Here is a 26,130-nt window from a genome sequence, read left to right as displayed (position 1 = left end):
TATTTGAATACATATATTTTCCACAGTTAAATACCACAAAATGACCAATAAATCTACACCGTAATGTTTTGTAAAATCAGTAATTTCTAAAGTTTTTATATCAAATGACTCTTCAACCGTTGTTTTCTGATTCATAACATTGGTGATTTTATCAAACAGCACATATGAGCAGATGGTCACAGCTACACAACCTGTACGACTTGTGATAGTAAAATAGTACTTTCTTTGCATACTTGTATCATGTCTGTGTTTAATGCATTTCTGTATTTGGGAGTATATTTAAATTCTCTCATTGACTAAAAAGAAGAGTTTTTTTCCATCAAGAGTTAAAGACACTGAAGACAGCTGCCTTCAGTGTCATCAGGTAACTAAGATCATAGTTACATACTGGCTTCTTAAAGCAGTGCAGGATGAGCAGCTGTTTGAAACCATTTTAAAACTGAGCAAGTGTCGCCTCCTAGTGGATGATACAGGAAGTAGGTTTGAGAGATCAGCAGGTCACTGTTTTCATGCTCTGTAACAATTCTGGTATTTTAAGCGGTGGTGAAAAGTAACTAAGTTCATTTACTTAAGTACTGATCTTTCGTAAAAATGTTGGGTTACTTCGCTTTCCATTTTCTGCTACTTTATACTTCTACTTCACTAAACCTCAGACGTAGATTTACTACATGTATTTGATAACTTTATACTTCTACTCCACTAAACTTCAGAAGTAAATTCAGTACTTTTACTACATTTATATGACAGCTTTAGTTACTTCTCAGATGACAGGTTTTCATCCCCTTCCTGTTCAGGTAGAACCACGTATCTCCAGATGTGTTGATGTTGAATGTTTGTGATAAACTGAAGGATGAAGTGTTCCTTTATGTGTTCAGAAAATCCTTCTACTTCTTCAGCTAAATAAATTCTTTAAAAAACCTCTTGGATCAGCTTGAAAATGCATCGTCACAAAGCTGAAAACAGGCTGTTTGTTCTTTATAGAGATACAAACATATGATGATCTTATAGAATATGATGCAGTGATGTAGATAAATCAAACCAACAGGATATAAAGGAGTTAAAAACATGCAACATACGCATTAATACAGCAGTAATATTATCCAGAAACATCAGGTATGAAAGTAAGTTTTGAATCCATGACTTTTACTCGTAGTGAAGTATTTTAACATTGTGGTATTAGTACTTTTACTTCAGTTAAGGATCTGAATACTTCCTCCACCACTCCCTCACTGAGAGGAGGAGCAACACTGAAAGAGGTGAGCTGCTGAGTCACTTTACCTGAAATTAAAGTGAAAGTTAGTCTGAGCGACAGCAGAGCTGCAGTCGAGACAAGTCTCTCTGTTTCTCTGTAAAGAAACATTCAACTGAATCCAGCAGATTTTTCTCAACAACACAACAGAGTCTCTGACAAACACTGGTGAGTACACTGTTCTACAAAGACTAAATACACTCACTAAGTATTTAGTCCAAGTTTAGTTCAAACCAGAATCTGACTGTTTTACATCTTGTTTTATCATATAAAGAATATTAAGCCGTAGAAATGTGTCATTTTAGATAAAACCATCAGAGGTAGAAACTAAACCACAGTGACTGAACTCTGACTAGTTAAAGGTTAGACAGAATACAGTCACAGCTAGCATTAGCTTAAGCTAATTCACTGACCTGTTTCCTGTTTGAACTCAAAACCTCAGCTCTACTCAGACAGGAAGTTCAACTCAGAGTAAATGTTTAACTGAGCTCCAATCAAAGGTTGTGAGAGTTGTAAAGATAAATAATATTATATATAACAGGGGTCGGGAACCTTCGGCACGCATGCCACGGGTGGCACGCCGCGGCATAAACACTGACACCTCAGTGTTATTACGATCCTCACTTTATCTGTCCCGTTTTCAAAATAAAAGTATCTGCCTCTGTGTCTGTGAGCGTTTGACTGCCTGTATGTGTGCCTGTGTCCTGCTTCTTTGTTAGTCGACACTAGGACACCACTGCGTGCATTTGATGTTGGAGTGTGGCCATTGGTCAGTTAGGTTGCAGGCGCGCGAATTTCAGATCAAAGTGAGTGACCAAGCGCGCTGTCCGCTGTCTTCGTTCTGACATATGAATGAATGACAGAGCATGATATTGTGAACAATGGCAATGCGGCTGCTGAAAAGGCTAAAACTAGGGCATTCCAGTCCTGCTGGACACAAGAGTTTGGTTTCATATTTTTGAAGGACCGTGCTGTGTGCACTTTATGCTGTGAGAATGTTGTGTGCCGAACGTCAGGTGTTCAGCGTCATTTTGAGACGAAGCACGAGAAGCCCTTCAAAGACCAAGCAGACCAAGCAGAGTCAATTAAACGTGCCGTGTCCAGGTATGAAAAACAAGCTAGCTCCTTCAAGGTTTTTACCACTGCTAAAAATCACGGGACAGAAGCAAGCTATCGCATTGCATTGCAAAGCATGGGAAGCCATTTACGGATGACGAATTTATTAAGGAGGCTTTTCTCAGTTAGTCAGAGATGCTCTTTTTGAAAGCTTGCCAAATAAAGAAACGATCAAGTCACGAATAAAGGACATTCCCACGTCAGCTAGAAATCAGCAGGTGTTCTCACACATGAAACATGTGCACAGCCCCACCCGCAGTCGGTTAACAACGGAGCACTCTGAGGCATGTTTGCATCTCAAAGTAACTAACTACAAGCCCCAGATCACAGAGCTCAGTCAAGCAAAGCAGGGCCAGGGATCACACTGACTGTCTGCTAGGCATCTGATCATTTGATGTTGCCTCAGCCTACACTTAGTTTTAGTTTAAATGTGTAGCTGTTTGTTCATGTCTTTGAAATGTTGATGTGGCTGAAAATTTCAAACTGGCACTCCATGTCACAAAGGTTGCCGACCCCTGATATATAATATCATGCAGTCCAGAGCAGTTGGCTTCCATCTTTTATTCTGCACATTAATGTGTCTGATTCTCTGCTCTCTCTATCATCATCATCATCTTCATCATAATCATAATCATCATCATCATCATCTTCTCTCTCTTCCTCCTCTTTGTCCAAACTGACTCTTTGACTCTAAAGATCTTTGTACAGAGAAAGTGATTTTTATTTTGCTCTGCTTCCTCAGACGCTTCAATAAAACGGTCAAATACTGCTTAAATACATCACAGTAAATTGTAATAAATGTGTTAAGTTCAATATTTAAAATGTTTTCTCTACTTTCAAAACATTTTCACTTTAATAACAGTATAAACAGCAGGGTAGCAGTTCACATTGTGTTTTTGGGGGTTTAAATTGCATTCTATTGTGATTTTACTATTTAAATTATGATATTAACAAGAACCAGAGGGTTTAGGATGTTATCACTAGAATGCTTAAGATATCAGATTTATACCACTGAACTGCATATCTGAGCTCTTCTTCACTCACAGCAAATGAAATATAATATAACAACATAATTCAGGATGACTCGTTATATTCTACTAATCATGATTTGATTCAACAAAAAATATAAAGATGTGTAATAACAGTTTTGTTTTTCCACACTTCTTGTCCTCAGAGTGTAGATATGTCTGCTGCCAGCTGTCTGCTGACTGAAGATCAGTTCCTGTGCTCCATCTGTCTGGATGTGTTCACTGATCCAGTCGCCATACCATGTGGACACAACTTCTGTAAAACCTGCATCACTAAAGACTGGGACATGAATGTCCCCTATCAGTGTCCAAACTGTAAAGAGGTTTTTAACACCAGACCTGAGCTGCAGGTCAATACTTTCATCTCTGAGATGGCTGCTCAGTTCAGACAGTCAGCTCAACAGAAAGACAGCAGCAGCAGCTCAGAGCAACAAGCTGCCAAACCAGGAGAAGTTCCCTGTGACGTCTGCACTGGAACCAAACTGAAGGCCCTGAAGTCCTGCCTGGTGTGTCTGGCCTCCTACTGTGAGACTCACCTGGAGCCTCATCTGACAATGTCAGGTCTGAAGAGACATCAGCTGATCGACCCTGTGGAGAACCTGGAAGCCAGGATGTGCATGAAGCACGATAAACTGCTGGAGCTGTTCTGTAAGACCGACCAGATGTGTGTCTGCATGCTCTGCACTGTTCTAGACCACAAGAACCATGATGTTGTTCCTCTGAAAGAAGACTATGAAGGAAAGAAGGCCGAGCTGGGGAAGACTGAATCTGAAATTCAGCAGATGATCCAGAAGAGACGACTGAAGATTCAGGAGATCAAACACTCAGTGGAGCTCAGTGAGGAAGATGCAGACAGAGAGATATCAGATGGTGTTCAGGTCTTCACCGCTCTGAAGGAGTCTGTTGAGAGAAGCCAGGCCGAGCTCATCGACACAATCAAAGAGAAGCAGAGAAAGACAGAGAAACAGGCTGAAGGCTTCATCAAAGAGCTGGAACAGGAAATCTCTGAGCTGAAGAAGAGAAGCACTGAGGTGGTTCAGCTCTCACACTCTGAAGACCACCTCCACCTCCTCCAGAGCTTCAGGACCCTGAACACTGCTCCACCCACCAAGAACTGGACAGGAGTCAGAGTCAGTCCACCTTCATATGAGGGGATTGTGGTGAGAGCTGTGAATCAGCTGGAGGAGACGCTCAGTAAACAGATGAAGAAGCTGCTCACTGAGGCCGAGCTGAAGAGGGTCCAGAAGTCTGCAGTGGATGTGACTCTTGATCCTGATACAGCAAATCCCAAACTCATCCTGTCTGATGATGGAAAACAAGTTAAACATGGTGACATACGTAAGGATCTTCCAGACAATTCAGAGAGATTTGATCCTTGTGCTATTGTTTTAGCAAAGCAGAGTTTCTCTTCAGGAAGATTTTACTACGAGGTTCAGGTTAAAGAGAAGACTGAGTGGACTTTAGGAGTGGTCAGAGAGTCGATCAACAGGAAGGAAAGAATCCCACTGTCTCCTCAGAATGGTTGCTGGATGATATGGTTGAGGAATGAGAATGAGTACAAAGCTCTTACTGACCCTCCAGTCCTTCTCTCTCTGAAGTCTCAGCCTGAGAGGGTGGGGGTGTTTGTGGATTATGAGGAGGGTCTGGTCTCTTTTTATGACGTTGATGCTGCAGCTCTTATCTACTCCTTTACTGGCTGCTGCTTCACTGAGAAACTCTACCCATACTTTAATCCATGTCTTAATGCTGGTGGTAAAAACTCTGCTCCTCTGATCATCTCTCCTGTCAATCACACTGAGTAGAACAAACACTTTTTTTTTTTCTGTTTGTCTGTAAATGTTTTTCTACTCTCCAACACAGACATTAATCCACTGATTGATATTATCTAATGTAGTCTAATTAATTCTAATAACTGCATAACCTGCCTTCAAGACTGTTGAATCATCAAAAACAATGTACTCAGGAATAACAAGCCTTTACACATTCCTTAAATATCTGGGTGCCAAACTAAAATTGTTATTGTCTTATTATTGTGTGTGTATATATATATATAGAAAACATTATGAATACTGGAAAGAATTATTGGATAAATTCATGTACCACTTATTTTTAGTTGAAAAAGGTGTTTAAGGGTTTTAGTTTCAAGTTAAAATCAAGAGATCTCTGTCTGGTATGTTTTCAGGGGGAAATAAAAGATGAATTATTGATTCATATTAGTAAAAAATTAATCAACAAAATCTGATCATGAAACATTCAGCTGCTGTAACCAGAGAAGAAAAGTTTAGTTTTCATTTAAATGTTCTACAGTCCTCCTCTCTGCTGATCCTCAACAGAATAAAAACAGAAACTTTTAACTGGATTTGTCTTTTTTTATTTTACATTTATTCAAGTATAATTTTGAGGTATTTATCCTGTGTATTTCCACTTTATACTTCATACTTCACTACATCTCAGAGGTAAATATTGCACTTTTTACTCCACTACATCTCTTATTCATATCATTAGGTCCTAAAAGATGTAAAATGCATTAAAAGCCAAATCCAGAGTTATTTTACCTCTTCAGTTCATGTGAATGAGAGGCTGAGCCGAGGGCTGGGAGGCGGAGTTAAAGGAAACGCTGGTGAGCGTGCTCTGTGGGCCTCAAGGATGCGGACGATCACCAAAGATCTGGATAAATTTGGTCCTCTCTCTTTCTGCGACAGCACTTTTCATCCACACTGAGGTGTGTTGTCGCCATAACTAACCATGCTAGTCAAATGACCAGGTAAATCTGTTCAGTGTCTGCTCTTACTTTTACTCTATTTCTGTGGTCACAACCCTAATACTTGGCACCCGACTTCCTGCAGAGTGACACTCTTGTTGGGAGAAACCTGCCCTCGACTTCAGGTGCCAAGATGAGTCATCCAGAAACTTCAGCGCTGCATGGAGCCTCCACCCCCTCCAGCACATTCTCCTCAAACGATAGAGTCTACACCTTCTGCCACAGTGTACATAAGAAGTGGAGAGGTCGCATGAAATGTTTGTGCTTAGGTCAAGGAGAGTTTGTTCAGCATATTTAAAGTCTGACTGGCAGCTTTTTATCCATGTTATATTAGAATCGTTTTACAGAAAATTATATTTTTTTATTGTTATTTCATATTCATTGAAACTACCAACAAGACTTTATGGAAACTGTGAAAGTTGAATAAGAAGACAAATAAATTGGAATGGAAATGGAAAATAACAGAAAAAGAGAGAATTAAGTACAACCAATAAAACGTAAGTCTTTAAATTATATTTTGCAGATTCTTTAAAAAATATATATTTTTAAATAATTTTGAATCCAAATATAATAATCCAAAAAGTTTAAACATTAATGATCATTAATGATGAAATGTGCTACTATTGTTGAAATGTAAATAGACTCTTTTGAAACAACATTATGGGAATAAGCAGCTGGCATCAAGGTGAAATAGTCTTATCAGCTTCAACAGGTTTATTTATAAGTACAATCATGTTTGTCCAGTTTATACAGAAAGAGCTCTTATCCACAGCTGCACACAAACACCGGTCTAACTTTCTGTTGAGTGTTTGTGGTGAGAGCATCATTTAATACGTCTTTAAGCTTTGGTGGCTTCAAGTTTTCAGGTTTTCATGGCTGGTCTAAGGTTCACTCTGGCTCTTCTGCCTCTGATGCTGGTTTCCATCAGGGCGGCTGAGAAGAAGGTGAGTTTTAAATTACATTTTTGCTCATACAGCACATTTTATATTTCTATCGGTGCTTTTAAAAGATAGTTCAGGATTATTAAATACTTTAAAAGGAACACAGCAAAAAAGTCAAGCTTAAAATGGACAAAAACTGTCTAAAGTAACACAAATATCATCCTCCATCAATGCTGTTAGATTTGAGAAGTTTTTTTTTCCTGAATACATTTCACTTCATAAAACTGTAATAAGTGTTAAAGTGTGTGCTGCAAAAATAAATCAAAACAGAAGAAAGATTGAGATTCTTCTAAATTCTGTTGTTTCAATACTTACATATGTTGAAACATGGCTAATGTAATTTTATTGGAAAAAAAGAATCTATTGTACTTTGAATTTATTATTATGTACAACTGTTGATTCAATAATGACTGATGTTGTTGAACTCCTCTTGTTACAGGATAAATCTGTCTCTGAAAGGATTGAGGAGGCCAACACCAACATTGGTGAGATACTATGATAATAACTTATGTAGATAGGATTCAAATATTTTCAGTTCACGTATGCATTCAACACTTACAGGTAAATAAAACGGACACATTTTAGCTTCTTTCTTGGTTCAATGTGTGTATTAAAAGACATTATGATCAAAACTGCAGAAGACTAATATTCCTCCAATGATTTCTCATGTTATAAATAATAATAATGTGGGTTGTCCAATGGCAAAGCATTTTAAAGTGTCACAAAACAGTGATTGTAAAGGTTAGGATTATTAATAATGGAGGGTTGGAATGGGTTAAACAATCTATTAGAGATCATGCAAGTCAAACACTTCCCCCAGAGACACATTTTAGATTTTAAAACAGTTTATACAGACCTAAATGAAAACTGATTTCAAACTCTTTTTTCATTTATCTCAACAATTCTTTCAATTTTAATTTAATTCAAGTTTTCTTTTTTTTATTCTTTGGTAGCTTAATTTTGGAATGACACTCACCTGAATGAATATATATAAAGCTCAGGTATTGTCTCTTTATTTTAACCCTGATCAACAGTGAGTTTTTAAAATTATTTCATGAACATTCCGTGCTTTTCTTTTTATCAAAACTATACATACTGCTGCTCCTCGTCAAGATCCTCAATTAAGCAGAACCAGGACTGAGCAGAGCAGAATGTCAGACCATGCTGCAGTAAAATTAAAGGTTTTCTAAAGGGACTCTGGTGCTCGGAAACACTCATCCACAGAGACCGCCAAAATCAGCACAAAATGAAAGTTCCTTGTAGTAGCTTTAAACAAATCAAGTGTGTCATGATCTTGGGTTTTTAGTTAACCTGTTTCCTGTTTTATTTTGAAGTTCCCTGCCTCTTGTGTCCTGTGTTTGTTTGACTTCCTATCTTGGTGGTTTTCCCTCCTTTTTTCTGTGTATCACCTGTGTTGTATTAGTCTCATCGGCTTTTCTCTCGTCCCTTTCTTTCTTCCACCAATCAGCATTCAGCCTACCCACCTGTGTCTGATTAGTTTCTTGTGTATTTATAGTCTTGCCTTTTCTCTTTCTGTGGTAGCTGATCATTACACTTTCAGCCTCCAGAGAGCGGACCATCATTGAACGTGGCCTTCAGTCCTTCCACAGTGTCTCCTGCATCCGATTCATCCCGCGCACCAGTGAAAGAGACTACATCCACATCCAGTCTCTAGATGGGTTAGGCCTTATTTCATGACTCAGCCACTAGGCCACTGTTTATGTTTTATCACATTTCTGTACCACACAATTAATGCCCATCAGATATTTGAACTGCATTGTAATAATTTATTATTATTTATTTATTTAACCTTGTTGGACACATTGAATATACTATACATGAGTTTTAAACATGGGGTTACAAGATAATTAAACAAAGAAACAAGGAAATGACTATTCTTGAAAAGTGATTAATTGATATTTATAAAAATGTTAGTGTCCAGATCGTAAAAAACTGACATTAATTTGTCAACATACCACGGGGACTTTGTGTAGAGATGATCCACTTTAGAGGCCTTTACACATTGGGGGCATGAGGAATAAACAACACAAAAATGTGAAATACTTGCCTGCGAATACTTTGTGTCTAGTACTCCCGACAAAAACAACAGTTTGATAAAAAAAATATATTTACGTGCAAATTGATCAAATGTAAGAAATGCCCCCGTTGTGTAAAGTCCTAAACTTTAAAGTTTTATGATATTCTCTCTGACAGGCAGTCAGTTACCAATGGTTTAAAAACAAGTGCTCTTAAGATTAGTGTTGGTGTCCCACAAGGGTCTGTTCTTGGTCTTCTTTAATTAACCATGTACATAAACAATAGTATCTCTCCAAATTCTGACATACATTTTTATGCAGATGATACTCTTCTATACTCCACAGATTCTTCTCTTAATCTGGCCATTAAAAACCACTTTTGATATATTTCAGACCTCTCTTATCAAACATAAACTTGTTTTAGATTATGACAAAATGTATGCCATTCTCAATGTCGTGACGTAACAGCATCCGGCATACTGTTACCATACACTTCAGGGTTCAAATTGAAATTGCGTGTTATAGATACTTGGGTATCTACACAATAACACAAACTCTTTATCCCCTCTCAGGTGCTACTCCTACGTGGGTCGGCGTTTCAACGAACAGGCTCTGTCTCTGATGCAACAAGGCTGTCTGTACCACAACGTGGTCCAGCACGAGCTGCTGCACGCTCTGGGCTTCAAACACGAGCAGTGCCTCTCCGACCAAGACCAGCACATCCGCATCCTGTGGGAGAACGTCATACCTGGTGAGTGATACCCCCCGACCTTATGTCTACTAGTGCCATCAGCTATAGATTTCTCATAACGGTATATAATAGAATTTGTGGGAAGTATTGTGCCCAACCTTATACACCCGAGGGTCCCCCATTTGGACGCAGAGTACATAAAAACTTAGAGAGTTTTGTGTTAAAAGTAACTGGCAGAGAACCCACGAAGAACGAATATAATGATGTTATAGTTCTGCAGAAACCTCAGCGTCCTGGGAACAACATGAACTAGGTCACTTCTACATGAGACAAACACATCTCCCATCAGCCAAGCAAACAAATAACAAAATATCATAAATCATACTCGATATGACTGGGACAGACCGGAGAAAACAGCTGCTACACTCCGTTAGCAACGTGCTACCTACAAACATGCAGCATGAAAAAGCATGTCCGCCTGACGGAGATTACGGACATATTTTCCATTTCTCTCTCCGGTAAACCATCGCAGAGATATTCAGCTTCGAACACAAAAAGTCACACAGCTTTCATCGAATATTGTACTCACTTTTGGTCGAATCTCAGCGAAAAAATGGAATATCTCCGTACTTCCACTGCATGTATGTCCAGCTGCATGTGCTCCGTGTGAATCCGTTCGATTCGTGTCTCTCCGACACTCCTCGGCTTCTTGGGAGGGTTGGAAGCTCAGCAAATTAGATTTCAGATCTGCCATCAGATGGGACGTTTTTGAGCTGTATTGGCTCATAGTGCTGTCAATCATCTAGCTTTCAATTCCAGTCAATTCTATTGGCTCCTACGGTTCGAAGGATGTCTCAATGGTGAAAATCGGAGAAAGGGGGGCTGAGATACAGCCCTGAACAGAGAGAGTGGGCTGAATCTGAAGCAGTATTTGACCTTAAACTAAACAACTAAAAAGGGCTTAGAAAGAGCTTAAAACACTCAAAAAAGGTCCAATCTTCTGTCTTTTGATTCATTGAACATCAGGAGTGATACATAGAAGTGATATAGAGTGTTTTTGAATTTAAAAAATATTTTTTTATTCAAATATTGGAATATTTAATCAGTTTTTTTATTTTATATGCTCTATATTTTATAAATGTTTCACTGTATCTATGTATAACTGTGTATATAGAGCCTTTATCAGTTGTTATAAGAGCTGAGCATATGTAAAATCTTGGATTTCCATACTTTCCAAAAAACAATATCCTGAAATTGCTGTTTTTCCAGAGTGAGCTTTTGAATTTTCCAAGTTGTGCTGTGTTCCATCCTTATCTTATGTTAACCTGTAACATGTATTCTGATAGTTCCATGATTTTTCTCATCTCAAATATATATATATATATATATATATATATATATATATTTTTAATTATACACTTAATTAGGTATTTCTTATCTTTATTCTAGCTGAGGCCTGCAAATAGGCCTCGTTTATAAAAGGGTGGTGATGAGGAAAGTATAGGTTTGGATGTTGACTTATATTATCGTTCATAACAAGGCATCTCATTTTTCTTTTAATTTGTTTAGATATTCATGATCCCTGACTATTGACCCCGATGAAGGCCACAAGCCGAAATGCTTTGGTTTGATAATTTAGTTGTTCTATAAACTACAAATGTTGCTTACCACTTCAGAATTTTTCCCTTCTTCATGCATCTTAGAAGGAAGTGAAATTGTGCTGGAAATCCCTACTCTCCACAATATGGCCGCCAAAAATTAATTCCCTATAGACCTCCGTGTTAAAATGCCCAACTTTACAGCAGAAATAAACTGTTAACAGCCTGGTACAAAAACAATTTAGGTTTTTAGCTAATATCCATATTTTTTACAAGTCTATGCTGTAGACTGTATTTGTATTTGTTACAACCCCAACATTTGTTATCGTAATCCCAAATCCCTAAATCTGCAGAATCTCCCCAAAATGTATTTCCGATGCAAAATAAACGTTATGGTTATAATAGATAGATTTCTTATAGCAGCCCCACTATCCTCCCATTTGGCACAGTGCCCATAAAATCCAGATTTTATACAGTCTATGGTCTGAATCTGACCCACACAAACTTGCACCTTTTTATAATAGCAAGCTATCCAGCATCCACTGTAATTGTATATAATGTGTTTAAATCCAGGTCCGCCTTCTCCAAGAACAACCAGCCCACCATGGAGCCCATCCCCGACCCAAACGCTGAGTTCGGTGTCGCCACCGAGATGAGCCAGAACGACATCACCAGGCTCTACAGGCTGTACAACTGCAGCTAAACCACACCAGTAAATATACACACACACAAATACACACACTATTGGGGACATTACTACATTCATTTCCTGGAGATTTACCCTAACCCTAATCTTAACCAATGACCCAAAAATTTAGGTTTTTTTTCCCAAATGGGGAATTGGACAAGCCGTCTACAATCACCTACTCTTTAGTTAGGAACACACACTACACTGTATGTAGAGCTTAAAGTGTGAGTGTGTTTTTAACTCTTTAGGTGATCACCAAAACAAATCCTTAAATCACACTTTATTATTTAATGAATGAGTTGTGCACTGCTCGGTGTTTTACAGATCAGCATTTCTTTTAAATGAGCAGCGTGTTACATTTAGGGGGATCTGTTGGCAGAAATGTAATTTAATATCCAAAAGTATGTGTTCCTTAGTGCTAAAGTGCAAAATCAGAAATAAAATATAATAAAATAGCCTGTTACTAAAGCGATTGTATATTTATGAAATATTATGGACGTTTGCTTTTTGTCCTGAGTGTTTCAATGAAGTTCTATCTTTGTAAAATGTACTTTTACTTCTATTTGTACAACTGTTTGCTTATGGAATATTTATATTTTGAATTGGCACCTCCCTGTTAACCTGTCCATATTTGTGACACATAGCATTAACCTGTTTACATTTCTGGCAGTGTGTAAATGTGGTTGTTGAACCTTCTTGATGATCTTTCTTTATTTTGTTATATTTGCATTATTTCCAACTTTGTACTGAATTTCCCTCTGGATAAATAAAGTTTTATTTCACCTATAAATACATTCTGGCTGATTTTAATTTGATTATTTTGTTTTTTTCTTTCAAAGGTTCAACACAGAAATTTCTTCTTCCTGGGTTGAATTACCAACGAATGCCCTTCTGTGGAAGCAGCAGTCCAAAGGTTATTGTTATTGATCTGTATGATCACTGAGCCTTCAATCAGTATGGAATATAAATGGTTGAAATGCACCAGATAGGTCGGAAAATATGTTTTGATTTGTAGTCAACAGCTTCAATAAAATGTCAAAAAAATACATAATGGCATCATTTGTATCCTGGCATTTGTTCTTACTGTTATGCTTGTTTTTGGTCTGCAAGGAAGATTTTAGTTTTTCTTTTAACTGATAATCACTTGACTGTAGTAGCCATATTATTATTAGTATTATTTATTTGTTTTGAATCAGTTTTGCTCAGTGATACTTCTGTAGTTTGGAAGGTACAATCAAGGACTCTCAAATTACAGATATACTTTGCCTCAAATTGAGCAGAACCATAGCAAATTACAGGGATACTAAGGATAGTAAACAGAAATAAAATAAAATTACAAAAATGAATCAAATACAACTACAACAGCAGGGCTATCTCAAATGAACTTGAAGCTATCAAGTAAAGAAAACAACTTTAGAGCATTTCTGTGACTTATTTAAGAGTTTTAACTCATTCTTCCAATGGATCAAACTGGGTTTAGTCTTAAAGTATCTGCATTTATGTATAAAGGACTTCCTCATTAGCAACATAATATTGAGAACACAGACACCAAATTTTACCGTCTGTCTCTGAATACGTTGTAATGTCCCTATTGTGTCATTATACACAATCGTTCTTACTGAAGATCTTAAAGAAGATGTTACAAATATAATGTAGGATTTTCATATTTTAAAAAAGCTGGATACTTTTATGTTGCTCATACAGGGGAAATAATGTCATGGTCTTGGGTTTTGTTTAGTTTAGTTCCTGTTTTATTTTGAAACTTGTTTCCTGTGTTTGTCTTTTTCCCGCCTGTTTTACACCCACACCTGTGTGTCATTAGTCGATCAGCCTCTTGTGTGTTTCCCCGTGTCAGTGTTTGTCCCTCATGTTGGATTTCTTTCCTGTCCTTCTGGTTTGTCTTCAGTTTGGTTCTTTTATCGTTTTTAATTTGCCGCTGCCTGCTTCCTCTGCGTTGGTTTCTGTTGGTTTTTAGCATCAGCTTTAGCTTTCAAAGCTCACTTTTCGTTTAATTCCACCTGACTGCCTGTTCTCTGCATTGTGGGTCAACTCTTTTGAACTCACACTCGTGACAAACAGTGCGTTTGCTTGGGGACTATTTGCAGCAGCGGATCAATACACATCTGGTGCTCTAGCAGGTTGTTCGTAGGATCAATTCATCATCGGTTTAGTTTTTATCCGTGGCATACGTTAAAAAAAAAAGACGTAAAAAAGATAAACTATCACAAGCCTCCATCCTTGAAAGAAAACGGAACTCTTATTTAAAAATAATAAAACATCTTTATGTGACAGTGTTAAGTTGCTTGTATAGAGGTACTCATGCTAGTGGTTAGCGACGGCGTACGGAACGAACACCTTTCTATCAGGGGCTTTAGGCCACATGCAGCCATGTAGGATGTCACCATTTATAATAAATACATTATAATAAAGAGTGAAGCGCAAAACATCCAGACCTTTAGTTTAATATGAGGGCACATTTAGCAAGAAAAGACTGAGAAGCCAGTTGGAACTGGTGGCTCTGTCCTTTGCATACATCTCAAGAACCGTTCATCTGATCTACTTCACACTAGCTTGGTGTTTTTCTGGGAGCCCAAAGGAGTGTCGTGTAGAATTTGGTGCTTTTGGGTCTTGCGACATGTTACATTTTACCAACACAGCCTCTGTGCAGCTGCATATAGTAGCGTTGGAACCGGACTCTTCTTCTCTCTCCTGGAGTCAACTGGAAGCAGAATCAGACCAGAGTGCATTTCATATCGTCCCATATCGTCCTCTAAACTTAATAAACCTGCTACCATATCCACGACGGTGGAGTGATCTGTGTTTTTTTTTGTGAATGAAGTATAAATTTATCCAGTTCTTCAGCAATCGTCAACATATGTGAGGCCCATAGAGCACGCTCACCAGCATTTCCTTTAACTCCGCCTCCCAGCCCTCGGCTCAGTCTTCATTAACATGAACTGAAGAGGTAAAATAACTCTGGATTTGGCTTTTAATGAATTTTACATCTTTTAGGACCTAATGATATAAATACAGATGTAGTGAAGTAAAAAGTATAAAGTAGCATAAAGTGGAAATACACAAGATAAATACCTCAAAATTGTACTTGAATAAAGGACTTGAATAAATAAGACAATAAAAAAAGACAAATCCTGTTAAAACTTTATTTGTTTTTATTCTGTTGAGGATCAGCAGAGAGGAGGACTGTATGAAATTTGAATAACATGATACAAAACTTTTCTTCTCTGGTCACAACATCTGAGTGTTTCATGATCAGATTTTGTTGATTCATTTTTTACTAATATGAATCAAGAATTCATCTTTAATTTACACCTTAAAACATGCCAGACAGAGATCCTTGATCTTTCTTTTAATTGGAAAATGCTGAAAACTAAACACCTTTTTTAACGAAAAAAAAGTGGTACATGACTTAATCCAATAATTTGTGGTAGTATTCATAATGTATTATATATACAATAATATGACAATACAAATTTTTGTTTGGCACCCAGATATTTAAGGAATGTGTAAATGCTTTTTCTTCCTGAGTACATTGTTTTTGATGATTCAACAGTCTTGAAGGCAGGTTATGCAGTTATTTTAATTAATTAGACTACATTCGATAATATCAATCAGTGGATTAATGTCTGTGTGTTGGAGGAGTAACAACATGATGAGTTATATAAAAAACATTTACAGAAAAATAGGAAAAACCCTTTGATCATAATGTGAAGAATCAATCATGTTTACACTGTAAATCACCAATAATATAGATTTGTTACATTAAATGAAAGAGTCTCTCTGTAGAAAATCAAGTGTTTGTTCTACTCAGTGTGACTGACAGGAGAGATGATCAGAGGAGCAGATTTTTTACCACCATCATTATTACATGGACAAAAGTATGGGTAGAGTTTCTCAGTGAAGCAGCAGCCAGTAAAGGAGTAGATAAAAGCTGCAGTATCAACGTCATGAAAGGAGACCAGACCCTCCTCATAATCCACAAACACACCCACCTTCTCAGGCTGAGACTTCAGAGAGAGAAGGACTGCAGGGTCATCACAAGCTTCGTACTCATTCTCATTCCTCAACATTATCGTCCAGTAACCTTTCTGAGGACTCATTGTGATGCTTCCCTTCCTGTTGATTGACTCTCTGACCACTCCTAAATCCCACTTAGTCTTCTCTTTAACCTGAACCTCGTAGTAAAATCTTCCTGAAGAGAAACTCTGCTTTGCTAAAACAATAGGGCAAGTATCAAATCTCTCTGGATTGTCTGGAAGATTTTTCTTCACATCACCAAGTTTAACTTGTTTTCCATCAACAGACAGGATGAGATATGGATGAGCTGTATCAGGATCAAGAGTCACATCCACTGCAGACTGCTGGACCCTCTTCAGCTCGACCTCAAACAGCTTCTTCATCTGTTTACTGAGCGTCTCCTCCAGCTGATTCACAGCTCTCACCACAGTCCCCTCATATGAAGGTGGACTGACTCTGACTCCTGTCCAGTTCTTGGTGGGTGGAGTAGCGTTCAGGGTCCTGAAGCTCTGGAGGAGGTGGAGGTGGTCTTCAGAGCATGAGAGCTGCTCCACCTCAGTGCTTCTCTTCTTCAGCTCAGAAATTTCCTGTTCCAGCTCTTTGATGAAGCCTTCAGCCTGTTTCTCTGTCTTTCTCTGCTTCTCTTTGATCGTGTCGAGGAGCTCGTTCATTCTTCTCTCAATAGACTCCTTCAGAGCGGTGAAGACCTGAACACCATCTGATATCTCTCTGTCTGCATCTTCCTCACTGAGCTCCACTGAGTGTTTGATCTCCTGAATCTTCAGTCGTCTCTTGTGGATCATCTGCTGGATTTCAGCATCAGTCTTTCCCAGCTCGGCCTTCTTTCCTTCATATTCTTCTTTCAGAGGAACAACATCATGGTTCTTGTGGTATAGAACAGTGCAGAGCATGCAGACACACATCTGGTCGGTCTTACAGAACAGCTCCAGCAGTTTATCGTGCTTCATACACATCCTGTCTTCCAGGTTCTCCACAGGGTCGATCAGCTGATGTCTCTTCAGACCTGATCTTGTCAGGTGAGGCTCCAGGTGAGTCTCACAGTAGGAGTCCAGACACACCAGGCAGGACTTCAGGGCCTTCAGTTTGGTTCCAGTGCAGACGTCACAGGGAACTTCTCCTGGTTTGGCAGCTTGTTGCTCTGAGCTGGTGCTGCTGGCTTTATGTTGAGCTGACTGTCTGAACTGAGCAGCCATCTCAGAGATGAAAGTATTGACCTGCAGCTCAGGTCTGGTGTTAAAAACCTCTTTACAGTTTGGACACTGAGACTGGACATTAACGTTCCAGTGTTGAGTGATGCAGGTTTTACAGAAGTTGTGTCCACATGGTATGGTGACTGGATCAGTGAACACATCCAGACAGATGGAGCACAGAAACTGATCTTCAGTCAGCAGACAGCTGGCAGCAGACATATCTACACTGAGGACAACAAGTGTGGAAAAACAAAACTGTTATTACATATCTTTATATTTTTTGTTGAATCAAATCAAATCATAATTAGTAGAATATAACGAGTCATCCTGAATTATGTTGTTATATTATATTACATTTGCTGTGAGTGAAGAAGAGCTCAGATATGCAGTTCAGTGGTATAAATCTGATATATTAAGCATTCTCGTGATAACATCCTAAACCCTCAGGTTCTTGTTAATATCATAATTTAAATAGTAAAATCACGATAGATTTCAATTTGAACCCCAAAAAACACAATGTGAACTGCTACCCTGCTGTTCATACTGTTATTAAAGTGAAAATATTTTGAAAGTAGAGAAAACATTTTAAATATTGAACACAAGACATTTATTACAATTTACTATGATAAGCAGTATTTGACTGTTTTATTGAAGCATCCGAGGAAGCAGAGCAAAATAAATATCACTTCCTCAATACAAAGATCTTTAGAGTCAAAGAGTCAGTTTGGACAACGAGGAGGAAGAGAGAGAAGATGATGATGATGATGATGATGATGATGATGATGATAGAGAGAGCAGAGAATCAGACACATTAATGTGCAGAATAAAAGATGGAAGCTAACTGCTCTGGACTGCATGATATTATATATAATATTTTGTATCTTTACAATTCTCACAACCTTTGATTGGAGCTCAGTTAAACATTTGCTCTGAGTTGAACTTCCTGTCTGAGTGGAGCTAAGGTTTTGAGTTCAAACAGGAAACAGGTCTGTGAATTAGTTTAAGCTAATGCTAGCTGTGACTGTATTCTGTCTAACCTTTAACTAGTCAGAGTTCAGTTACTGTGGTTTAGTTTCTACCTCTGATGGTTTTATCTAAAATGACACATTTCTATGGCTTAATATTCTTTATATGATAAAACAAGATGTGAAACAGTCAGATTCTGGCTTGAACTAAACTTGGACTAAATATTTAGTGAGTGTATTTAGTCTTTGTAGAACAGTGTACTCACCAGTGTTTGTCAGAGACTCTGTTGTGTTGTTGAGAAAAATCTGCTGGATTCAGTTGAATGTTTCTTTAGAGAGAAACAGAGAGACTTGTCTCGACTGCAGCTCTGCTGTCGCTCAGACTAACTTTACTTACACTTCAGGAAATGTGACTCAACAGCTGCAGCTCACCTCTTTCAGTGTTGTTCCTCCTTTCAGTGAGGGAGTGGTGGAGGAAGTATTCAGATCCTTAACTGAAGTTAAAGTACTAATACCACAATGTTAAAATACTTCACTACAAGTAAAAGTCATGGATTCAAAACTTACTTTCATACCTGATGTTTCTGTTTTAATATTCCTGCTGCATTAATGTGTATGTTACATTTTAACTCCTTTATATCCTGTTGGTTAGTTTATTCTACATCAATGCATCATATTCTATAAGATCATCATATGTTTGTATCTCTAAAAAGAACAAACAGCCTGTTTTCAGCTTTGTGACGATGCATTTTCCAGCTGATCCAAAAAGTTTTTTAAAAAGTTTATTTTTCTGAAGAAGTAGAAGGATTTTCTGAACACATAAAGGACCACTTCATCCTTCAGTTTATCACAAATATTCAACATCAACACATCTGGAGATACGTGGTTTTACCTGAAGAGAAAGGGGATGAAAACCTGTCATCTGAAAAGTAACTAAAGCTGTCAAATAAATGTAGTAAAAAGTACAATATTTACCTGTGAGATGTAGTGGAGTAAAAACTACAATATTTACCTCTGAGATGTAATTCTAACAGTAAATAATAATATAATGTTAGGAAGTCTGTTGCAGAAGCTATGTTCCTGCTATTTCTTGTTTTGGTCCTTTTGTCTCTTCATGTAGCACTTTATTTAAGCTTGCTTGTTTAAAATTGATATTAATACAGTTTTATTAATTAATTATGTTATATATTATTGTGACGTACACTGTTTACACAAGTTATGTTTTTTTCTCATTAACTTTAATTCTGTTATGCAGAATTAAAGTTAATGAGAAAAAAATATTTCTCTGAATTACTTATCATTTTTATCCTTATGTATTGTGATAATAAATGTTTATTTCTATTTTTGTATTCGTTCTATTTAATATACTAAATATTAATTTGACAAAAAGCTGCCCTTGACATCGTTTTTAACAAATCAATAAATATATATTTTTTTAAATAAAAGTAATGAGCATCTTTAGACATAAAGCAAACATATTGGAACAGATCAGTTTAAACTTTAAGTCATCAATTAGTGACGTTTCAGTTTTAAGTACATCTTCTGAATGCGTCTTGGCTATTGTTTTTATGATTTAGATTTTCCAGTTGTGTTTGCTATCCTTTTTGTTTTCCCACATATTTCTTTTTGGCAATAGTGTGGCCTGCCTTTCCTTCCTTATCAACACTCATTATTGTATCTTTACATTCCTGTTGATGCTGCTGCAATGACAACGTCTGCTGAATATGGTTAGCATTAATTGAGACATATGCTAATATTCAGGTTCTTGTATTTTGGATTTCAACTATAGTACATGTTCTCATGCTGTCTGAATATATCTGCATTCTCATTCTGTCTGAAACGCTGTGTTTTAGCATCTGACTATATATAATACAATATACATTTTTAATAATGTATTCCCTAAAGTTTTACCAAAATAAAGTTATCGTCTGACTGGCAGCTTTTTATCCTTGTTATATTAGAATTGTTTTACAGAAATATATTGTTTTTTATCGTGATTTCATATTCATTAAAACTACAAACAAGACTTTATGGAAACTGTGAAAGTTGAATAAGAAGACAAATAAACTTAGATGGAAAATAACGGAAAAACTGAAAATTAAGTAACAACCAATAAAACGTAAGTCTTTAATATATATTTTGCAGATTCTTTAAAAAATATATATTTTTAAATAATTTTTAATCCAAATATAATAATCCAGAAAGTTTAAACATTTATGATCATGAATGATGAAATGTGCTACTATTGTTGAAATGTAAAAAGACTCTTTTGAAACAACATTATGGGAATCAGCAGCTGGCATCAAGGTGAAATAGTCTTATCAGCTTCAACAGGTTTATTTATAAGTACAATCATGTTTGTCCAGTTTATACAGAAAGAGCTCTTATCCACAGCTGCACACAAACACCGGTCTAACTTTCTGTTGAGTGTTTGTGGTGAGAGCATCATTTAATACGTCTTTAAGCTTTGGTGGCTTCAGGTTTTCAGGTTTTCATGGCTGGTCTGAGGTTCACTCTGGCTCTTCTGGCTCTGATGCTGGTTTCCATCAGGGCGGCAGAAGAAGGTAAGTTTTAAATTACATTTTTGCTCATACAGCACATTTTATATTTCTATCGGTGCTTTTAAAAGATAGTTCAGGGTTATTGAGTACTTTAAAATAAACACAGCAAAAAAAGTGAAGCTTAAAATGGACAAAAACTGTCTAAAGTAACAAAAATATCATCCTCCATCAATGCTGTTAGATTTGAGAAGGTTTTTTTCCCTGAATTTCACTTCACAAAACTGTAATAAGTGTTAAAGTGTGTGCTGCAAAAATAAATCAAAACAGAAGAAAGATTGAGATTCCTCTTTTACTTACATATGTTGAAACATGGCTAATCTCATTTTATTAGAAAAAAAATAATCTATTGTACTTTGAATTTATTATTATGTACGATTGTTGATTCAATAATGACTGATGTTGTTGAACTCCACTTGTTACAGGATAAATCTGTCTCTGAAAGGATTGAGGAGGCCAACACCAACATTGGTGAGATACTATGATAATAACTTATGTAGATAGGATTCAAATATTTTCAATTCACGTATGCATTCAACACTTACAGGTAAATAAAACGGACACATTTTAGCTTCTTTCTTGGTTCAATGTGTGTATTAAAAGACATTATGATCAAAACTACAGAGGACTAATATTCCTCCAATGATTTCTCATGTTATAAATAATAATAATGTGGGTTGTCCAATGGCAAAGCATTTTAAAGTGCCACAAAACAGTGATTGTAAAGGTTAGGATTATTAATAATGGAGGGTTGGAATGGGTTAAACAATCTATTAGAGATCATGCAAGTCAAACACTTCTCCCTGAGACACATTTTAGATTTTAAAACAGTTTATACAGACCTTTCATTTATCTCAACAATTCTTTCAATTTTAATTTAATTCAAGTTTTCTTTTTTTTATTCTTTGGTAGCTTAATTTTGGAATGACACTCACCTGAATGAATATATATAAAGCTCAGGTATTGTCTCTTTATTTTAACCCTGATCAACAGTGAGTTTTTAAAATTATTTCATGAACATTCCGTGCTTTTCTTTTTATCAAAACTATACATACTGCTGCTCCTCGTCAAGATCCTCAATTAAGCAGAACCAGGACTGAGCAGAGCAGAATGTCAGACCATGCTGCAGTAAAATTAAAGGTTTTCTAAAGGGACTCTGGTGCTCGGAAACACTCATCCACAGAGACCGCCAAAATCAGCACAAAATGAAAGTTCCTTGTAGTAGCTTTAAACAAATCAAGTGTGTCATGATCTTGGGTTTTTAGTTAACCTGTTTCCTGTTTTATTTTGAAGTTCCCTGCCTCTTGTGTCCTGTGTTTGTTTGACTTCCTATCTTGGTGGTTTTCCCTCCTTTTTTCTGTGTATCACCTGTGTTGTATTAGTCTCATCGGCTTTTCTCTCGTCCCTTTCTTTCTTCCACCAATCAGCATTCAGCCTACCCACCTGTGTCTGATTAGTTTCTTGTGTATTTATAGTCTTGCCTTTTCTCTTTCTGTGGTAGCTGATCATTACACTTTCAGCCTCCAGAGAGCGGGCCATCATTGAACGTGGCCTTCAGTCCTTCCACAGTGTCTCCTGCATCCGATTCGTCCCGCGCACCAGTGAAAGAGACTACATCCACATCCAGTCTCTGGACGGGTTAGGCCTTATTTCATGACTCAGCCACTAGGCCACTGTTTATGTTTTACCACATTTCTGTACCACACAATTAATGCCCATCAGATATTTGAACTGCATTGTAATAATTTATTATTATTTATTTATTTAACCTTGTTGGACACATTGAATATACTATACATGAGTTTTAAACATGGGGTTACAAGTTAATTAAACAAAGAAACAAGGAAATGACTATTCTTGAAAAGTGATGACTTGATATTTATAAAAATGTTAGTGTCCAGATTGTAAAAAACTGACATTAATTTGTCAACATACCACGGGAACTTTCTGTAGAGATAGTCCATTTGAAAGGCCTTTACATATTGGGGGCGTGAGGAATAAACACAAAAATGTGAAATACTTGCCATACTATGTGTCTAGGACTTTAATTGTGAACGGAAGAAGTGGATCTGGCCTGCGCTGGCTTTGAAAGGAGTGATAAAGTTTGCAGTCTTGATTCAGACTACAAAGTCTCTGTGTTGTTTTTTCATGAAAATAGTCGCAACTCAACTCGTTCAGTGCAACGTGATTGGTTGATGCCGTTATACGCAGAGCAAAAGATAAGAAAAACAAACTTGTTCCGGAAACATTATGTGTAATATTCACCTTCTGTGTGAAAGTACTCCCAACAAAAACAACAGTTTGATAAAAAATATATTGAAGTGCAAATTGATCAAACATAAGAAATGCCCCCGTTATGTAAAGTCCTAAACTTTAAAGTTTTATGATATTCTCTCTGACAGGCAGTCAGTTACCAATGGTTTAAAAACAAGTGCTCTTAAGATTAGTGTTGGTGTCCCACAAGGGTCTGTTCTTGGTCTTCTTTAATTAACCATGTACATAAACAATAGTATCTCTCCAAATTCTGACATACATTTTTATGCAGATGATACTCTTCTATACTCCACAGGTTCTTCTCTTGATCTGGCCATTAAAAAACACTTTTGATATATTTCAGACCTCTCTTATCAAACATAAACTTGTTTTAGATTATGACAAAATGTATGCCATTCTCAATGTCGTGACGTAACAGCAAAAAAGGTTCAAATTGAAATTGCGTGTTATAGATACTTGGGTATCTACACAATAACACAAACTGTTTTTCCCCTCTCAGGTGCTACTCCTACGTGGGTCGGCGTTTCAACGAACAGGCTCTGTCTCTGATGCAACAGGGCTGTCTGTACCACAACGTGGTCCAGCACGAGCTGCTGCACGCTCTGGGCTTCAAACACGAGCAGTGCCGCTCCAACCGAGACCAGCACATCCGCATCCTGTGGGAGAATATCATACCTGGTGAGTGATACCCCCCGACCTTATGTCTACTAGTGCCATCAGTTATAGATTTCTCATAACGGTATATGCTAGAAATTTGTGGGAAGTATTGTGCCCTTAAAGTGGTGATGAGGAAAGTATAGGTTTGGATGTTGACTTATATTATCGTTCATAACAAGGCATCTCATTTTTCTTTTAATTTGTTTAGATATTAATGATCCTTGACTATTGACCCTGATGAAGGCCACAAGCCGAAATGCTTTGGTTTGATAATTTAGTTGATCTATAAACTACAAATGTTGCTTACCACTTCAGACTTTTTCCCTTCTTCGTGCATCTTAGAAGGAAGTGAAATTGTGCTGGAAATCCATATGGCCGCCAAAAATTAATCCAAATGGTTTTGATGACCCAGTGTGTAAAATAAAGGGATTCTCGCTTTGCTTTCTCTCTTCTCAGGCTGGGAGTTACAATGCCCAACTTTACAGCAGAAATAAACTGTTAACAGCCTGCCTGGTACAAAAACAATTTGGGTTTTTAGCTAATATCCATATTTTTTACAAGTCTATGCTGTAGACTGTATTTGTATTTGTTACAACCCCAACATTTGTTATCGTAACCCCAAATCCCTAAATCTGCTGAATCTCCCCAAAATGTATTTGCAATGCAAAATAAAAGTTATGGTTGAAATAGATAGATTTCTTATAGCAGCCCCACTATCCTCCCATTTGGCACAGTGCCCATAAAATCCAGATTTTATACAGTCTATGGTCTGAATCTGACCCACACAAACGTGCACCTTTTTATAATAGCAAGCTATCCAGCATCCACTGTAATTGTATATAATGTGTTTAAATCCAGGTCCGCCTTCTCCAAGAACAACCAGCCCACCATTGAGCCCATCCCCGACCCAAACGTCGAGTTCGGTGTCGCCACCGAGATGAGCCAGAACGACATCACCAGGTTCAACAGGCTGTACAACTGCAGCTAAACCACACCAGTAAATATACACACACACAAATACACACACTATTGGGGACATTACTACATTAATTTCCTGGAGATTTACCCTAACCCTAATCTTAACCAATGACCCAAAAATATACGTTTTTTAGGGGAATTGGACAAGCCGTCTACAATCACCTACTCTTTAGTTAGGAACACACACTACACTGTATGTAGAGCTTAAAGTGTGAGTGTGTTTTTAACTCTTTAGGTGATCGCCAAAACAAATCCTTAAATCACACTTCATTATTTAATGAATGAGTTGTGCACTGCTCGGTGTTTTACAGATCAGCATTTCTTTTAAATGAGCAGCGTGTTACATTTAGGGGGATCTGTTGGCAGAAATGTAATTTAATATCCAAAAGTATGTGTTCCTTAGTGCTAAAGTGCGAAATCAGAAATAAAATATAATAAAATAGCCTGTTACTAAAGCGATTGTATATTTATGAAATATTATGGACGTTTGCTTTTTGTCCTGAGTGTTTCAATGAACTTCTATCTTTGTAAAATGTACTTTTACTTCTATTTGTACTACTGTTTGCTTATGGAATATTTATATCTTCAATTGGCACCTCTCTGTTAACCTATCCATATTTGTGACACATAGCATTAACCTGTTTACATTTCTGGCAGTGTGTAAATGTGGTTGTTGAACCTTCTTGATGATCTTTCTTTATTTTGTTATATTTGCATTATTTCCAACTTTGTACTGAATTTCCCTCTGGATAAATAAAGTTTTATTTCACCTTTAAATACATTCTGGCTGATTTTAATTAGATTATTTAGTTTTTTTTCTTTCAAAGGTTCAACACAGAAGTTTCTTCTTCCTGGGTTCAATTACCAACGAATGCCCTTCTGTGGAAGCAGCAGTCCAAAGGTTATTGTTATTGATCTGTATGATCACTGAGCCTTCAATCAGACTGGAATATAAATGGTTGAAATGCACCAGATAGGTCGGAAAATATGTTTTGATTTGTAGTCAACAGCTTCAATAAAATGTCAAAAAAATACATAATGGCATCATTTGTATCCTGGCATTTGTTCTTACTGTTATGCTTGTTTTGGGTCTGCAAGGAAGATTTTAGTTTTTCTTTTAACTGATAATCACTTGACTCTAGTAGCCATATTATTATTAGTATTATTTATTTGTTTTGAATCAGTTTTGCTCAGTGATACTTCTGTAGTTTGGAAGGTACAATCAAGGACTCTCAAATTACAGATATACTTTGCCTCAAATTGAGCAGAACCATAGCAAATTACAGGGATACTAAGGATAGTAAACAGAAATAAAATAAAATTACAAAAATGAATCAAATACAA

The 26,130-nt window shown here is 37.1% G+C and overlaps 4 protein-coding genes across 4 annotated transcripts; 3 read left to right on the top strand and 1 right to left on the bottom strand.

Annotated features, from left to right (window-relative positions):
• Window positions 1-1,323: 1,323 nt before the first annotated feature.
• On the top strand, window positions 1,324-5,195 carry LOC137886533 (E3 ubiquitin-protein ligase TRIM21-like). Its single transcript, XM_068729027.1, has 2 exons — window positions 1,324-1,417; window positions 3,540-5,195. Exon 2 carries the CDS (start codon window positions 3,549-3,551, stop codon window positions 5,193-5,195), a length of 1,647 nt encoding a protein of 548 aa, XP_068585128.1. The 5' UTR covers window positions 1,324-1,417; window positions 3,540-3,548.
• Window positions 5,196-6,895: 1,700 nt separating this feature from the next.
• LOC137886270 (hatching enzyme 1.2-like) lies at window positions 6,896-13,164 on the top strand. The gene is made up of 6 exons (XM_068728653.1): window positions 6,896-7,098; window positions 7,535-7,580; window positions 8,657-8,774; window positions 9,704-9,882; window positions 11,994-12,132; window positions 12,948-13,164. The coding sequence occupies exons 1-5, from the start codon at window positions 7,027-7,029 to the stop codon at window positions 12,074-12,076; spliced, it is 498 nt and encodes a 165-aa protein (XP_068584754.1). The 5' UTR covers window positions 6,896-7,026; the 3' UTR covers window positions 12,077-12,132; window positions 12,948-13,164.
• A 2,752-nt stretch (window positions 13,165-15,916) lies between these two features.
• Window positions 15,917-18,632, bottom strand: LOC137886265 (E3 ubiquitin-protein ligase TRIM21-like). Its single transcript, XM_068728639.1, has 2 exons — window positions 18,586-18,632; window positions 15,917-17,580 (listed from the first exon to the last, which is right to left on the bottom strand). The coding sequence occupies exon 2, from the start codon at window positions 17,571-17,573 to the stop codon at window positions 15,930-15,932; it is 1,644 nt and encodes a 547-aa protein (XP_068584740.1). The 5' UTR covers window positions 17,574-17,580; window positions 18,586-18,632; the 3' UTR covers window positions 15,917-15,929.
• Window positions 18,633-21,987: 3,355 nt separating this feature from the next.
• Window positions 21,988-25,830, top strand: LOC137886285 (high choriolytic enzyme 1-like). Its single transcript, XM_068728695.1, has 5 exons — window positions 21,988-22,005; window positions 22,379-22,515; window positions 23,651-23,833; window positions 24,559-24,805; window positions 25,614-25,830. Exons 1-4 carry the CDS (start codon window positions 21,988-21,990, stop codon window positions 24,794-24,796), a joined length of 576 nt encoding a protein of 191 aa, XP_068584796.1. The 3' UTR covers window positions 24,797-24,805; window positions 25,614-25,830.
• The last annotated feature ends 300 nt before the right edge of the window (window positions 25,831-26,130 follow it).

Source organism: Cebidichthys violaceus, unplaced genomic scaffold (assembly GCF_023349555.1).
Source record: "Cebidichthys violaceus isolate CVI_PGR_0920_01 unplaced genomic scaffold, fCebVio1.0.p SCAF_100, whole genome shotgun sequence".
NCBI classification, from domain to species: domain Eukaryota; kingdom Metazoa; phylum Chordata; class Actinopteri; order Perciformes; family Stichaeidae; genus Cebidichthys; species Cebidichthys violaceus.
This window is presented reverse-complemented; position numbering and strand designations above follow the sequence as displayed.

Bases quoted from the DNA above. Each gene is read 5' to 3' on its own strand.
- LOC137886533 (XM_068729027.1), top strand. From the start codon at position 3,549: ATGTCTGCTGCCAGCTGTCTGCTGACTGAAGATCAGTTCCTGTGCTCC.
- LOC137886270 (XM_068728653.1), top strand. From the start codon at position 7,027: ATGGCTGGTCTAAGGTTCACTCTGGCTCTTCTGCCTCTGATGCTGGTT. The intron at 7,099-7,534 runs GTGAGTTTTAAA...CTCTTGTTACAG, and splicing joins TCAGGGCGGCTGAGAAGAAG to GATAAATCTGTCTCTGAAAG. The intron at 7,581-8,656 runs GTGAGATACTAT...TTACACTTTCAG, and splicing joins GGAGGCCAACACCAACATTG to CCTCCAGAGAGCGGACCATC.
- LOC137886265 (XM_068728639.1), bottom strand. From the start codon at position 17,573: ATGTCTGCTGCCAGCTGTCTGCTGACTGAAGATCAGTTTCTGTGCTCC.
- LOC137886285 (XM_068728695.1), top strand. The intron at 22,516-23,650 runs GTTAGGCCTTAT...TTCCCCTCTCAG, and splicing joins CACATCCAGTCTCTGGACGG to GTGCTACTCCTACGTGGGTC. The intron at 23,834-24,558 runs GTGATACCCCCC...CATAAAATCCAG, and splicing joins GAGAATATCATACCTGGTGA to ATTTTATACAGTCTATGGTC.